The sequence below is a fragment of the Rhododendron vialii genome, chromosome 4a (assembly GCF_030253575.1).
Source record: "Rhododendron vialii isolate Sample 1 chromosome 4a, ASM3025357v1".
NCBI lineage: Eukaryota > Viridiplantae > Streptophyta > Magnoliopsida > Ericales > Ericaceae > Rhododendron > Rhododendron vialii.
The window spans coordinates 25095967-25110660 of NC_080560.1; the positions used below are offsets into that span (position 1 = coordinate 25095967).

Sequence of the window (14694 nt, forward strand, 5' to 3'; positions counted from 1 at the left end):
GTCTTGAATGGCTGGCATCTGCTCCACGTAGCTGGCCGTTGTAGCGTCGAAGCCTTTCTGATAGCCATCTTCAAATCCAGCCTTTTTGGTCTTCTCTATCTCAACCAAAGCATGGTTGAGGCTGTCTTCAGCAGTTCCAAGCTTGTCTTTTGCTTCTTCGAAGTCAGCTTTGGCTTTATCTCTCTCTCTCTCTAGTCTAGTGATGGTACGGAGCAGCCTTGTGTTGTTATTCAAAAGCGAGATCCTTTCATTATCAGCATCCTGGAACTTTTGGCCCAGTGTGACCATTTTTTGAATAAACTGGCAAAACACCGAACAGTAAGTGATGGGTGTAGCAATACATGATATGTGATATACGAAATATACATAAAAATTGATACGAAAAGATCAAGTTACATTACCTTAATTCCACTGACGAGTCCAGTGGAAACAAGCCGATCAGGAGCGGCCTCAGACTCCTTCTGCATGTCAACAAGAAGCAGCAGACCATGTGCAAGGGCGAGTGTTGTTTCTGAAGAGCTGGCACTGTCCCCAATGTGAATAGGCCGATCACCCCAAATGAGATTGGGGGTCCAGCTTTGAGCCGCTAAAGTCTCCCGCTGCTCGAAGAAGTTTGAAACTTTGGATGAAAACCGCCCCACGTACTCCTCCATCTCTATCCCCATCTGGTTTCTGTTTGAAGATTTCTCTCAAGCTAAAAGAGGCCGCTGCAGGATACTAGGTATTTTATAGATTTTGGTCATGTTTTTGCAATAATCTGGGTAATTAATCACTATCCTCTGTTAATTGATTGCCAATCGAAAGCGTGTGTGTTGGCCATTAGTACGTTGCTCATCTTGTTGGGTTTTCCCGAGTTGGCGCTCCTGGTTTTACTATGGTGGTTTTCTATCTCATTCCTTTCGTAAACTTCATCCATCAGAGGGATGCCCTTAGGGGTGTTCCCATTCAATCCACGACATCCTTTCTCCTTTTGGGTCCAGACGTGGGAAGATGTAGAAATCGTTTCCATTCATTAAAACTTTTGGTTCTGTATGTGATATGATAAAAATTAGGGAACATAATAACCATTAATCTTCGTTGGAAAATGATATAAAGTGTGTTTTTGAGAATGACAGAATTTGAGGACCATAAATAGTATGCATACCCATAGGGCTTAGGTGGTAGTAATTGTTTAGCTGAAGTAGATAGTTGTGTAGTAGTGCACCTTCTCTTGCAACTTCAAACGATTGAGTTCTATGATTTCTATAACTTGATTAATTCTAATTCCTTTTAGTTTTTTTTTGGAATATTCTTAGACCTCAATTTTGTGTTATGCTTTATTCATTAACATGTTTTTAGGTCATGGCCCCAACGACTCGTAATACTGGATGAGTCCATGTACAGCCTAATTCCTCTCAGCCACACCAAGCAGCTATGGATGATGTTGCCGTTGTTCAGCCCCTTAACGAACCAGGTAAATGATAAACTCACAAGTGCATAGAGCGATCCTTTTTCTTTTCTTTTTTGCTACTAACTCACTATCTTGCCATCAATTAGAAATTGGAATTGAAGAAACTGCAAGTAGTAGGAAAAAATGCAATAGAGTTCGAGGTCCCACTTTTATGTGTAAAGTTTGGGGCTAGCAAGAAGATGAGCGTGTGAAAGTTTCATTCAATGACAAGGGACAACCGATTTCCAATAATAGCATCTTGAGTCACTTCTTAGGAACTATAGCAAGAAATGGGAAATATGCGCCTCTCCACTACAAGAGTTGGCCCAAGATGCCTCGAGTTTACAAGGACGATATGTTTGCATTGGTATTGGTAAGTTTGATAATTATAGCGTCATTTATTTGGAAGCATATGGTGAGAGATGTCTTTGTATGTGAAATGACATCACCAACATTATGAACTTAGAGGGCATTATGTCTTCAAAATTTTGGACTTGTTAGCTTGCTAAATGATCTTAAAAATATTGTGGATTTGTAGCAAAAATTTGATTTCTGCGCTGGTCACAAGAGGTGGATCTTGAGATCACTTTCGAAAAAGTGGAGAAACTGGAAGGCTACAGTGAAGAGGGACAACTTTGATTCTGACCTACCCATTGAGGAGCAAATACATAGTCCTCCGGATCGAGTGCAAGCAGACCAATGGAAAGAACTTATTAAGTATTGGCATGGTGATGCGAAGGTATGAGACCTTTGATCTTTACCAATTTAAGTAATCATAAAATTTGTCCTTAGTTCATGAAAACTTTTTTGTTTCAGAAAGTTAGTGATAAAAATAAGGATAGTCGAGCAGGGCAATCTACCATTTATAGGATGGGCAAAACTCCACTAGCCATAGTAAGAGAGGCTGAGGTACGTAATCTTATAAATTTGTTGACTATTTGTACTAGAATCAATAACTTTATAAGTAGTATGAGATTTTATTTTTGGTATGCTCACAGGCAAAAAACCTCGGCCATGATCCATCGCGTGCACATTTATTCCTTACTTGCTTCACAGACAATGGCAAGGTCTCAGATGAGGAATTGCGAAAAAAAATAGTGCGTTTCTCCAACTTCTTTCATACATAAACTTATGTTCTTAGATTCCAATAATAACGTAAATTATTTTGTTCTAGGAAAAAATGAAAGAGCTGTCCAAACAAGTTCCAGAGGGTGAACTTGATTCTTCTAGTCTAAATGATGTATTTTCCCAAGCTATGGGCAAAGAGAAATCTGGAAGTGTGCGCATGTATGGGCTAGGGGTTTGCCCATCTGATGTTTGGGGTGAAGTGCCTAGCAGTGGCACATCTTATAGGATGTCAATGGAGTGGAAGACAGAGCTAGATAAAACAAACAAAAAGTTGGAAAAGCTATCGAATTTATATTTGCTGAGTCGTACAAATGGGGGTAACACCTCAAACATTCTAGTTACATCTCCAAACATTCCAATCGCATCTCCGAACCAACAGATTGGTTCTTCTACATCTTTTTCCCAACGAGGACGAGTTAAGGTAAAACTATTTTCATGGTAGTTATTATTCTACGATTAAAGTCAAAAATTTATTGGAGAAAAACAATTTACCTCTTGGTAGCTTCCTGCTTACCTATGCTAATGTTTGAACCTTTACTCGGGTTCTACTGTGGTGATGTTCCTGAAGTTGTATAATGGAGTCAATGGACAAAGCACAAATGATTTAGTTTTTTGTAAGTTCACTATCCAATCCGAATGGACCATATCTATGTCTTATGCTATCAGAATATCACACTGGTGGACTATAGAACAGTTTTGGCAAGGTGGAAAAAACTTCAATTTATCAATCTTTGTTTTGCTTTGGTGCTGTAAAAAGACTAAATAGGAGTTGCTCACGACAGAGGTTATTCTATTGTTAAAGTCATTCTAGCGTATTAGAAAAATATTGCTTGATTAAATTAGGCTATGGGTTATCTAATGAAAATCCAGTTTCCCTGGTTGGATGGCATTTAACATTTTAAACATGCATGCTTAATTGTGGAATTTGATATTGCATTAAGTGTAGCTCATTTTTTTTTAGCACTTACAATGACAATTGATTGTAAAACACGTACACTAGATGTGCTGATATTAGCTTGAACTTAAAAATGTGTGGCATCATTCTCCTCCTCTTTTTGTTTGATGGGGTGGGAGGGGGGACGGGCTTGCATATGTCTGGGTTTGAGTTCTTCTCACTACTAGAGTCTGAGGCAGTCTTATGCCTATTTTGTTTGACATGAACTGGTATTGTAGTGAATTGGACAGTGCATTCTACTAAGCCAATAGTGTCAATTCTATAAGGATACAAATAGCTAAAATGGATGGTGAATGCCGTAGGTATGGATAATTTGTTAGTATAAATTTGATATTGCAGAATTTCAATATGATATTTTCTTATTGATTGATGCTAGGTGGGGAATTATGTTAATTTTAAGAGCGTAGCCAACCCAATAAATGTTGTAGGCAAAGGGCGGATCGCTAGCATGGATCCATCTACAGAGATTGGTGGAGAAGAACTTGGAGCTAATTGGTGTGAAATTCATGTTCAAGTCCCAATCCTATGGGATGAGCATTTGATGAGGCCTTACGGAGGCCTTAAGACCGTTGGCGATGCCATCGGTACTCCAATAGCATGGCCTATTTCTTTGGTACGTTTAATGCCCACTATTGTCTTTCTTTTCTTTTCTTTTTTAATTCCTACTATAAATCAATAAGTTTTAAAACTGTGTATCTGGTTTTTGTTTTCATTAGGTAGTGAAAGATGATGATGGCTGCTTTATGGACTGAATGAGATCACTTGGAAGATTCCTAGTAGAGAGTTATGGCATATGGATGCTGAACTTATAAGTTTTGTTTTGTTTTTTACTAGTGGTTGTTTTTTTTGATACCATGGCATCTCTCATGGTATTGTTCTAGTTTTTTGTTGGAAACTTTAGTAAGTTTCTTAGAAGTGAAGTTTGTTTTCTAGTGGAAACTTTAGTTTCTTTAAACTACTTCTATTTCATGTTTCCTTTTTTGTATTTGGATCCTTGTGAATTTGTTGACTAGTAGTTTCTATTGAAGTTAATGACTATGGCTTGTTGCATGGACATGGTTGAGAAAAAAATTGAAATTAATTCAAGTTTCATTGTATTGTCGTTTGATCGTGTACTACAAATGGGAAAAAAGAGCAATACTTTAGAACCAACTCAAAAGTGCCATGAAAGCTATCCTCCTGACTTTATAGACGATGGTTTATACGGCAGTTTGTAATGCCTTAATAGGTCGTTGGAATGGTTTTCGGAATATCTGTAGTGGCACCGAAAAATGTCTTGATAAGTAATCTATGCGGCACTTAGAAGTGCAACGAGAAAGAGCTTTTAAGGCTCTTTTATGTGTCTCGCTAGGTAATCTATATGGCACCTAAAAGTGCAGCGATAAAGAGCTTTGGAGGCTTTTTTAAATGCCTCGATAGGATCTATGCGGCACCTAAAAGTATAGCGAGAAAGAGCTTCTGAGGCTCTTTTAAGTGCCTTGAGAGGTAATCTATGTGGCACCTAAAAGTGCAGCTAGAAAGTGTTTTAAAGGCTTTTTTAAGTGCCTCGAAAGGTAATCTATGCGGCACCTACAAGTGCAGCGAGAAAGAACTTTGGAGGCTTTTTTATGTACCTCGATAGGATCTATGCGGCACCTAAAAATGTAGCAAGAAAGAGCTTTTAAGGCTCCTTTAAGTGCCTTGATAGGTAATCTATGCGGCACCTAAAAGTGCAGCAAGAAAGAGCTTTGGAGGCTCTTTAAGTGCCTCGATAGGTAATCTATGCAGCACCTACAAGTGCAACGAGAAAGAGCTTTGGAGGCTCTTTTAAGTGCCTCGATAGGTAATCTATGTGGCACCTAAAAGTGCAGCAAGAAAGAGCTTTGGAGGCGCCTTAAAGTGCCATATAACAAGTGCCGCGTTAGACCTATAGCTGCATCGATACATGCGGCACTAAGGTGAAGTGCCCCAATATACAAACTGCCCCAACAGGCCTCTTTTCGAGGCAATTTTGAGTGCCCTATAAAGCCATTTTTGTTGTAGTGCGACGTGTTCCTGTGTATTCCCTTCCTTGCCATCGAACTTCACAAACTTTGGTTGAGTGTACCCTTTCGGATAGGGTAATGATAGGGTTGCTAAGGGATATGGTGGTTGGATATCTGGGCTTGGAAGAGAGGGCAAAAGAGTTTTTGTTTTTTCCTTGGTTAGGAAGGCCTATACTTCTACTAGAGTGATAAATTGCCCCACGAACGGGGTGCTGGCCTCAACGGCAACAGGCTCTTTGCTACTAGCATCATTTGCTTTTTGCTGCGCCAACAAGGCTTGTACTTCTGCCATCGTGATGTAGGGTCCTGTGGAGGGTGTACTGGTACCATTAGTGGCGAGCTCTTTTCCGCGAGCCCTAACAGTGTTTCCAGCGATTCCCCCCACGAGCATGCCATGCAAGGGGTGTGGTGAGGACAAAGGAATCTGAGGCTGTGTCATCTAACTGTTGCTGCCCCTAGCATGGATCTGCTGGGGTTCTTCGTCTTAACTGGTCGCGACCTTCGTAAGGGCTGCCGAGATGAGCTCTGCGAGGCCTGTGAAGGTCGCGAGCAACTGCTTCTGAGTTTTTAGAAATTGTCACCAACCATCCTATAGGGCCATCAGCATCTGTGTAGCCGCACTTGAGCTGTTGGTCTCGCTTACCTCCTCGACGATCGGTATTGCTGTATCGTGCGGTGTCATCGCTTTCTTGCGTGGAGCAAACGGTGGTTCAATGTATTCCTTTGAACGAGTACTAACCATAAACCAAAAGACACCTCCCCAGCAGAGTCGCTTAATGTAGGTTGGGGTTCTGCGAAGGTGTGTTTGCGTGTAAGTCGGAGATGTGCGATTGGTTGATGATTAGTGGGGAGAAAGGAGGAGCAATCTTATGGGGTGAGAGAAGAAGTAAGAGGTACAAAAGAGACAAAGGCAGCGTGTCCCTTCTTTCTTCCGCGAGGGGAGGGGGGGCAGTAATTGGCTTTCCCTAGATGGATCGGATGAGATCACCTTTTCTCTAAGGAAGAATGTTCTCCTTCCTCAATTTCAGTGCTCAACACTTTCTCTCTCTAGAAAAATTCAGCTCTGTCAAATCAGGGGGAATATCAGGGTATTTATAGGGCACTTAGGCCTAGGTCAGGCCCATAATGGCGTTCCTATAAAATCCTGACACGTGTCCCTCCTGTACCTTTGGGTCTTGGGAAAAACGTAGTCTCTCGCGGGTTCTTCCCGTGGGAGAGCTTGATCCCCATGACGCAACCTCCTTCCTAAGGCACCGAGCCACAAGAATCTCCCCCATTCCCGCTAGAGCAAGGTCATGACTTGCGGCGATCGTTCTCTTGTCGCGGAGCCCTTCCGGACCCTACCTTATGGCTCGAATGGAACTGGACATTATTTAACCAAGTATCTCTTATAATTATGGAATCGTCGCAACTTATGGAACTTTATCCATGGTCTTCTACTGCGTAGGCTGCCCTAATAATGGGGCCTCATCTTCCTTCTGCAAGCTTTGGCGAATTTCTGCGGGCTTACGATTCTGTCCTGCGGAGGCTGCTTCCCAGTGGATACTTCTCCAAGTTTTGTACATGTGTGCTTTCGTAATTGGGTGGTCAACCGTATTTTCTAGGTCAAGATTTGACCAAAGTCTCCTTGTCACGTGGGTCCTATTGCCACGTGTCTTCGACCAATTAGCGAGTCAAACGACCAATTAGTGAGTCAAAAGGTCTTCTTGGGTCAAGGGTTGACAATTTTGACCGCACCTACACTATCAAAACTGTACTATATAAAAACTCAAATGGCTGAATTTAGCATTAAAATTGTCAATCAAACCAAAATTACTTTCATAGTTTGGCTCCCTCTGACTTTGATTTCTAGCTCAGCCACTGCAGTAAGCAAACCCAAACATCTAGAATTATCAAAAAAGAAAAGAAAAGAGACAAATACCCTCGTCGTATAAAAAGAGAATAAATTATATCCGGACTACTCAGAAAACCTTGAGTTTCCGTTTCCCCAATCTAAGCATGACACGTCATCCTCATGCCTGTAGGAGAAGATAAATGGTCTTACTACACTGCCCATTGGGGTCCGCTTTATAACCTTTGGCTTTTAATTCCAAAAAGTTTAAGCTTACCACACATTTTTACTGTACGCGCGTGTGGCCTACTTTGAATCTAAAAAATAAAAAAAAAATTAATAAGGAAAAACGTGCACTTTTTCTATAAGTGCAAAAAATGTTAGTAGAACGAGACCTGAGGTCCCAAGTCCCAGTATAAGACCTTGTTTCTTAACCCTGACTTGCAAGTAATTAATTTTAGCTGTTTAAGACTCGATTTAGTAAATTTTTTTTCACCAAAAATGGTTTACTCCAATTGCAGAAGAGTTAAAATTGAGTTGCTAGGCTTACTGCACATTTCTACTGCACCGCACATTTCTACCGCACGTGTGAGGGGCTTATTTCGGATCTCACAAAAATACTGAAAAATATTCATAACTTTGCAAATTATTTTTTATAGGATCCTGTAAAGAATCTGCTCTAACGGATATCGATAAGTATTTTTTCTAAATTCGTAGGGGCGAAACTAAGTAGTTGAGTAGTTTCACCCTACAAATCTTTAAAAAAAAAAAATACTTACTGATATTCGTTGGAGCTAATTTTTTACGTGGCCCTATAAAAATTATTTTAAAGTTATTGAATATTTTTTTGAGATCCGAAGTAAGCTCCACACACGTGCGATAGAAATGTGCGGTAAGCGTGCACTTTCTGAAGTTAAAAACCAAAGGTTACAAAGCGGGGCCCCAATGGGCATTGTGTAGTCAGACAATTTATCTTCTCGTACAGGCAAGAGGATGACGTATCATGCTTGGATTGGGGAATCGAAAACTCGAGGTTTTTCGGGTAGTCCGGATAGAATTTATTCTCGTATAAAAAATACTCAAAGTTATATGTAGGGGTTCGATTTGTCAGGACCTTGTTCGGCTCCAAAATGGCTCAAGGACTGAGCGAGCGTACCAAGACTTGTCGCGTCTAACGTAAAGGGCTGAGTGTCCCTTTTTTGACTTCTTAACCGTGAGGGCGATATTGCTGCAAACCTAAGGGCTGGATTGCAGTGTTGGTTCGTGGTTTTGCCTCTACGAGCGAGGACTTAATAATTTTCTAACCGTGTAGGAAAAGAAGTAGCAACGTAGAATGACTTTATTATATCGTAATAATAAGGTCGGGGATACACGAGAGATATGAATAACTTTATTATGTTGTAATAATAAAGTTGGGGTACAAGAGAGATAGAAAACTCAAATTACTTGAAGAAGTAATTGAGTGATGATGAGAAAAGTGAGATAATTGCTTCGCTGGGAAGGCTTTGGTTTTTTAAGCGTTGAGCTTGATTGGTGTTTGGACCATTTTTTTCTCTTGACTTCTAGTATTTATAAGCCACGGCTTCTTGTGAGTTTGCATGGAAATGGATTTCTCGCTCTTTCTCCTCGTAATGACAAGTGTCCCATGTATCCTCCCATCATGGGATCATGGGCGGTTGAGAGGAGTTAATAGAAGTGAATATCAATTTGCCCATGTGTAAATTCTTGATCATAGGCGGTTAGGAGAATAATGGGCCATGTATTTCTCCTCCACTTCCTATTTCCATTGGCAGTTGACAAATAATGGGCCATGTCATCCTTTTTTTCCGTGGGTTGCAAAAATCACCAGCCATTTGACTCGGTCAAATGGCTTCTTTATTAAGCAACAACATTTCTCCTTACTCCACTTTTCATGGGCCATTTGGGTAACGGGTCATTTAATTAAATTAAATGGCCTACTAACATATTTAGCCCATATCAACATTTGGGCCAGCCGAATTCTTTTACAAATAGGCCCAAAACCTCCAAACTCGAGCCCGAACCAAACTAAAATTAATTAGGCTCAATCATCCTTGTCTTGGCCCATTAATTTTAACCCAATTCATCTCTATTTTTTGGCCCAATTTAATTGAAAGATAATTAAATGGCCTTTCAACGCTTGCCCAGGACTGGGTGTCAAAAACGGATGTAAACAGACCTTGACCGTGATATGGGTTAGGCTCCTCCCTCCGTTGGTCCGCACTTCCGCCGCTTGACTTGCAACAAGTCACTAGTGCTGGGAAAGCCCAGTGACCCTCCGACGATCAAGTTAGATCTCAAAGGAGAATGCAGATCTAAGGTTAGGGAAGAATGACCTCCCTCTAAAAAATGAGTATCCTTTTGTATTTATAGACCTAGGTTTGCTTAGCCTCCAAGCTAGCGTGTGAAGGGTACGCTCGGGTAACCGCCTCGGGTGACATCATAGATGACGCACGGGATAAGGCGGTTACGGAGCACATGGCTAGGTCAGCCCTTTGTGAGGATTATTCTCGATGCTGTGTCTCATCAGGGCTTGCTCGGGAGCCCTTGGTGCTGCGTTTCGGGGGTCGGTATGGAGCCCTCGGTGGTATGTCTCCGGGGTTGGTACGGAGCCCTCGGGTGCCGTCGGTAATATGTCTCCGGGGTCGGCACGGAGCCCTCGGTAATATGCTTCTGGGGTTAGTATGGAGCCCTCGGTGGTATGTCTTTGGGGTCGGTGCGGAGCCCTCGGTAATATACTTCCGGGGTCGGTACGGAGCTCGATGGTATGTCTTTGGAGTTAGTACGGAGCCCCATTTATTCGGGCCACTACATTATACTTACAAGTTACACTAATTATTAGTAGATAAATACTAGTACAATAGATTTTAGGCGGTGTTGGCCTCGGCAGGCTCCACTATTACTCTGCTGTTGTTTTGCAAACTTGATTCTTATCAAATCTTTTTTTTTTTGGTCAAAGATTCTTATCAAATCTAAAAGCATCAAAATTGATATATTTCTCCGAATCAGTGTTCACAACTTATTTTTCAAGTAAAACATAGTAGCAAAACTTTTGAGGCATCAGAATCTAAAATGAAAGAGTACAAATTAAACTACTGCAAACACGGTTTTAGGCAACTAGCTAACAGGGTCTAAAATTCAGTTGGCTACTCTTGATCAGTTTGATGGGCTTATTTTTTTTCTTGTTGGGTTGCTGGTCTTCGTCATCTCTTGCACTCTCACATAATTTATTGTAGTGTCTTGTAGTTTGTATATTGTAATGATACATGATGTAATAATCTATCATGTCGATTGAAAAAAAAACCACAGCCTTAATTTAGACCTTGTTGCAACATCTCTTTTATATATTTTGAAGGTTTATTGTTCTCATTTATATTTTTCTCCAAATTTGGGGATTTTCACGGATGACTGACACGTAGCGATGAAGGGACGTTTCGTACCAATCAATTGCATAGGAAACAAAGCGACGCCATCCGAGCCATGTGATGATCAACACATGTCCGCGACATTTCGTACCAATCAACTGACATGGCACACGCTGAGACATTTGCTGCCGTACAAGCAACCAATGGATGACTGACACATGGTAACTATGGCTGGGCCTATAGTTCTAGTGGTGACCGAAGGAATCTTCATCCAAGACGTAGCATCTCGGATGTTGTTGGAAGGGGGCTCGGCCACAATAGCTCGTTGTCAACTCCTCCCGAACTAATCATGAGTAAGGAGAAGTTGAGGGGCTAGCCCAAATTATGGGGGTCAGACATTACCCGAGCTATACTCTTCCGGCATGACTAGGCTGCTTCGCCAATATGGGCCTTACAGCTCAAGATCATGACCCTCAATTTATAGGATTGTTCGGTGTTGTGTTCAGGACTCCTCTAGTGCACACAGCTTAAATTTAGTGTTTTAACGGAGTCGTTCGGGACTCAAGTCTCATGTGACCAAAACGGAGGCCTTGTCCTTGTGCACCTAACCGTTTGGCCATGTGAGTCATGATGATGCAAACTAAGGCGGTTACAACACGTGGATCATCATTGCAGACAACTTTGATCATGTGCTCTGTAACTACCTAATCCGGTGTGTCATACATGAGTGTACCATCAATGTGGTGAACAACTCAAGCGAGTCCTATATAAGGAAAGAGAAGCAAACCTAAAGGGACATCGTATCTCCTACCCAGACTTAATTACCTTCTCCTTCCCATACTGACTTAACCATCGGAGGGTCGACCGGCTATCCTCAGCCGCTCGACTTCTTACAGGTCACGCGTAAACAGAAGGTGGATGGAGCACCATAGAATAGACAGAAGGACCGGGCGAACCCTACTGATCAAATCCGAACACCACAATTTGGTTTATGAAAAGGGGTTGAAAGTAGACTAAATTGGAGATTGATAGTACCACTAAGGCTAAAACACGTGTCAACACACTTCTAAACACGGTGCCACAAAGGCTAAAACATGTGTCCCTAGTTCTAATGTATTCCTTCATTTCTTAAGAGTTCCACATAGTTCACAGGGATTTCCACACTTTATCAAAGCAACAAAAAAACCATATCATCATCTGGAAATGCCCAAGGTGGGGCTAGCTCAAATACTTGCTAAGCATTGGGGTGCTTACACCTAGTAATTCTTTTTTGTTAAAAGTATAATATGTACTAATCAATAAACTAAATGAGGTAATGAAACCACGTAGTTTATTTAAGGGGTAATTCTACTGACTAACAAGTTGTGGATCACAATTTTTTGGCTCTGTCTTTATTCAATTTTTTTTTTTTTTTGCATTTGTTTGTTAGTTTTGCGTCAATTTTTTATTTAACATTGGTTTGTCTCTACGAGAGGAATCAGAAAATTGAAAGACTATTAATTTTACACGTATTTTGGAAAATATCCAAGGAGAAGCTCAAAAAGTTAAGTTGTTTTTTGAACTTTTTCTTGGATATTTTCAAAAGTACTTGTGTAGAAGTCATAATTTTTTACTTTTTCAATTCCTCTCATTGAGACAAACTAATAATGCATAAACGTTTGGCACAAAATTATCAAACACGAAAAAAAATTAAATAAGGACAAAACCAAAAAGTTGTGGTCCACAAGTTGTTGGTTAGAGGAAACACCCCTATATAAGTAAGGAAATCCACATGATCTTGGACATCTATGGCCTGTTTGGATGCCGGATTTGCCAAGCACCCTGATTTCATCCCCCCTCCTCCTCATCTCCAGTGTTTGGCTGCAAACAACCCCACCCGGATTGCCCCCGGATTAGGCTCGAGCTGGATTTGTAATCCACCCGAAGGTGGATTTGGTAACGATGGGATGATAGAGAAGACGAGGGGGTTGCAGAGGTCGGCGGCGGACGAGATCTGATAGGGAGACGAGTGGGACTGAGGGAGGGTTGGGGAATATACACATACATATACGTTTTTAATGGCACTTGACAAAACAGTATTCCTACCACATACATCTACTCCCTTACAATTAGGGTTGCAAACGAACCGAGCCAAGCCGAGCTTTATAGTGTTCAAGCTTGTTTATTAAATTTTTAACGAACTCGAGCTCGAGCTCAGTGAAAACTTAACGAGTCGAGCTCAAGCCAAGCAGGCCTTGGCTTGACTCGAGCTTGAGCTCGAGCTCGTTCACGAGCCTCAACGGACCAACGAAAAATGTACATATATCCTTGTATAGGCCTAATATAACCAAAAATATTTTGATTGTGAAGTATATATCTTTCATTTTCCTATGGAGCGGGAGTGTACTAGTGTGCGTGTGCTCTTCCCTCCCTTAGTTGACTGGAAAGTGAAAACGGAAAGAACAAATTATGAAATAACTATAAAAATTTTAAACTTAAGTATATATACCCCGGCTCGCAAGCCGACTCGAGCCGAGCTTATCCTTGCTCGAGCTTGGCTCGTTTACAAAACGAGCTGAAAAAATCGGCTCGAGTTTGTTCGTTTAACTTCCGAGCCGAGCTTGAACAAGCTAGCCACTAACGAGCCGAGCTGCGAGCCGCTCGGTTCATTTGCAGCCCTACTTACAATGACGTTATTATTATTTTTTTTTTTGGAAAAGCATATTTTTTCTAATAAAAAACATGTTTTCAACATTTGTATACTAAAATAAAATTATTTTATCAAAAAACATAATGGTAAATATCAATTTATTCTAATTAATATGAAATAAATGAGTTTTCAGCATTAAAAAATCAAAGTGGGGCAATTCGGTCATTTGACATCTAATCTCATCATATCCACTTTCCATATCCTTCTTCTCAAAAAATCATCCAAACACCTCATTACAAAATCCACCATCCTTAAGCGGTGGTGTTACCCTTCTTAACATATTACTCTTCATTACATATCCACCTTCAAATCCACCCTCATTCTATATCCACCCAAAACAAATCCTCCATCCAAACGGGCCGCTATTGTAAAATAGATGAGATGTTAACTCCACCTTCAATGGAATGGAGACGTACATTCCACTAATGAAAATGAAGAGGATGAGGATCCTAATTGACGACCATTTTGTACTTTATCATAACATATAATGCTAGGATATCCCCTCTTGTTTAGAGATATCGTATCACTCCTATAACATAACTATCGGAAGGCATAATATTAAATCATTTAAATGCATAACACTTTTACACAAATGGTATAACACTTTTATTATTTTTATATTAAGCATAACACTTTTCGAAATGACATACCATAACCACTAAAGGGCATAACACTTTTCAAAAAATGATATAATTTTTTATTATTATGATGTCTCCCTAAAAAAGTGTTATGACATTATTATGTTGTTCCCCCAAAATGGCATAACATAATCACTTGAAGGCATAACTATTAACCATTTGGAGGCATAACATAAAAACACCGTAAAAGGGGATACCTTAGGCCATCCACAATGGTATAATCAAAAATGGATAACCAAAAGTTGACACATCAGCTTTTGATTATTCACTTAAGAGATTGTTAAGCTTAATAATGTTGAGGTTCACAATGGTCACTTCTAGTCCATAACCTCCACTACAATTTCACACAATCTCTCTCTCCCCTTTTGTTTTCCGCCATTCACTTCCCTCCATTACGTTTTTTTTTTTGGCAAAAATATATCGAATATATAGTGTTCTTTCTAGTGTTAACTATCAAAACAACACCGATTTTTTTTTCTTCCTATTCCTATAGCCTATATCACAAGTCCACCACTCAAAAAATCAGATGTGTTCTTAAATTTGAAAAAAAATGCAAGGTTCTTCCTCTTTTTTTTTTTTTTTGCAAGGTTCTTTGTTTACTCAACCATAGGGGGAGG

The 14694-nt window shown here is 40.4% G+C and overlaps 1 protein-coding gene across 4 annotated transcripts; it reads left to right on the top strand.

Moving 5' to 3' along the window:
* The first annotated feature begins 590 nt into the window (after positions 1 to 590).
* On the top strand, positions 591 to 4562 carry LOC131322515 (uncharacterized). 4 transcript variants are annotated; one of them, XM_058353858.1, is made up of 9 exons: positions 591 to 721; positions 1339 to 1453; positions 1537 to 1802; positions 1968 to 2168; positions 2246 to 2338; positions 2428 to 2526; positions 2604 to 2978; positions 3889 to 4125; positions 4229 to 4562. In XM_058353858.1, the coding sequence occupies exons 3-9, from the start codon at positions 1761 to 1763 to the stop codon at positions 4262 to 4264; spliced, it is 1083 nt and encodes a 360-aa protein (XP_058209841.1). In that variant the 5' UTR covers positions 591 to 721; positions 1339 to 1453; positions 1537 to 1760; the 3' UTR covers positions 4265 to 4562. The 4 variants fall into 4 exon arrangements, with proteins under 4 accessions (XP_058209841.1, XP_058209844.1, XP_058209843.1 ...); XM_058353861.1 differs by having other exon boundaries at positions 4233 to 4562; XM_058353860.1 differs by having other exon boundaries at positions 1998 to 2168.
* Positions 4563 to 14694: the final 10132 nt, after the last annotated feature.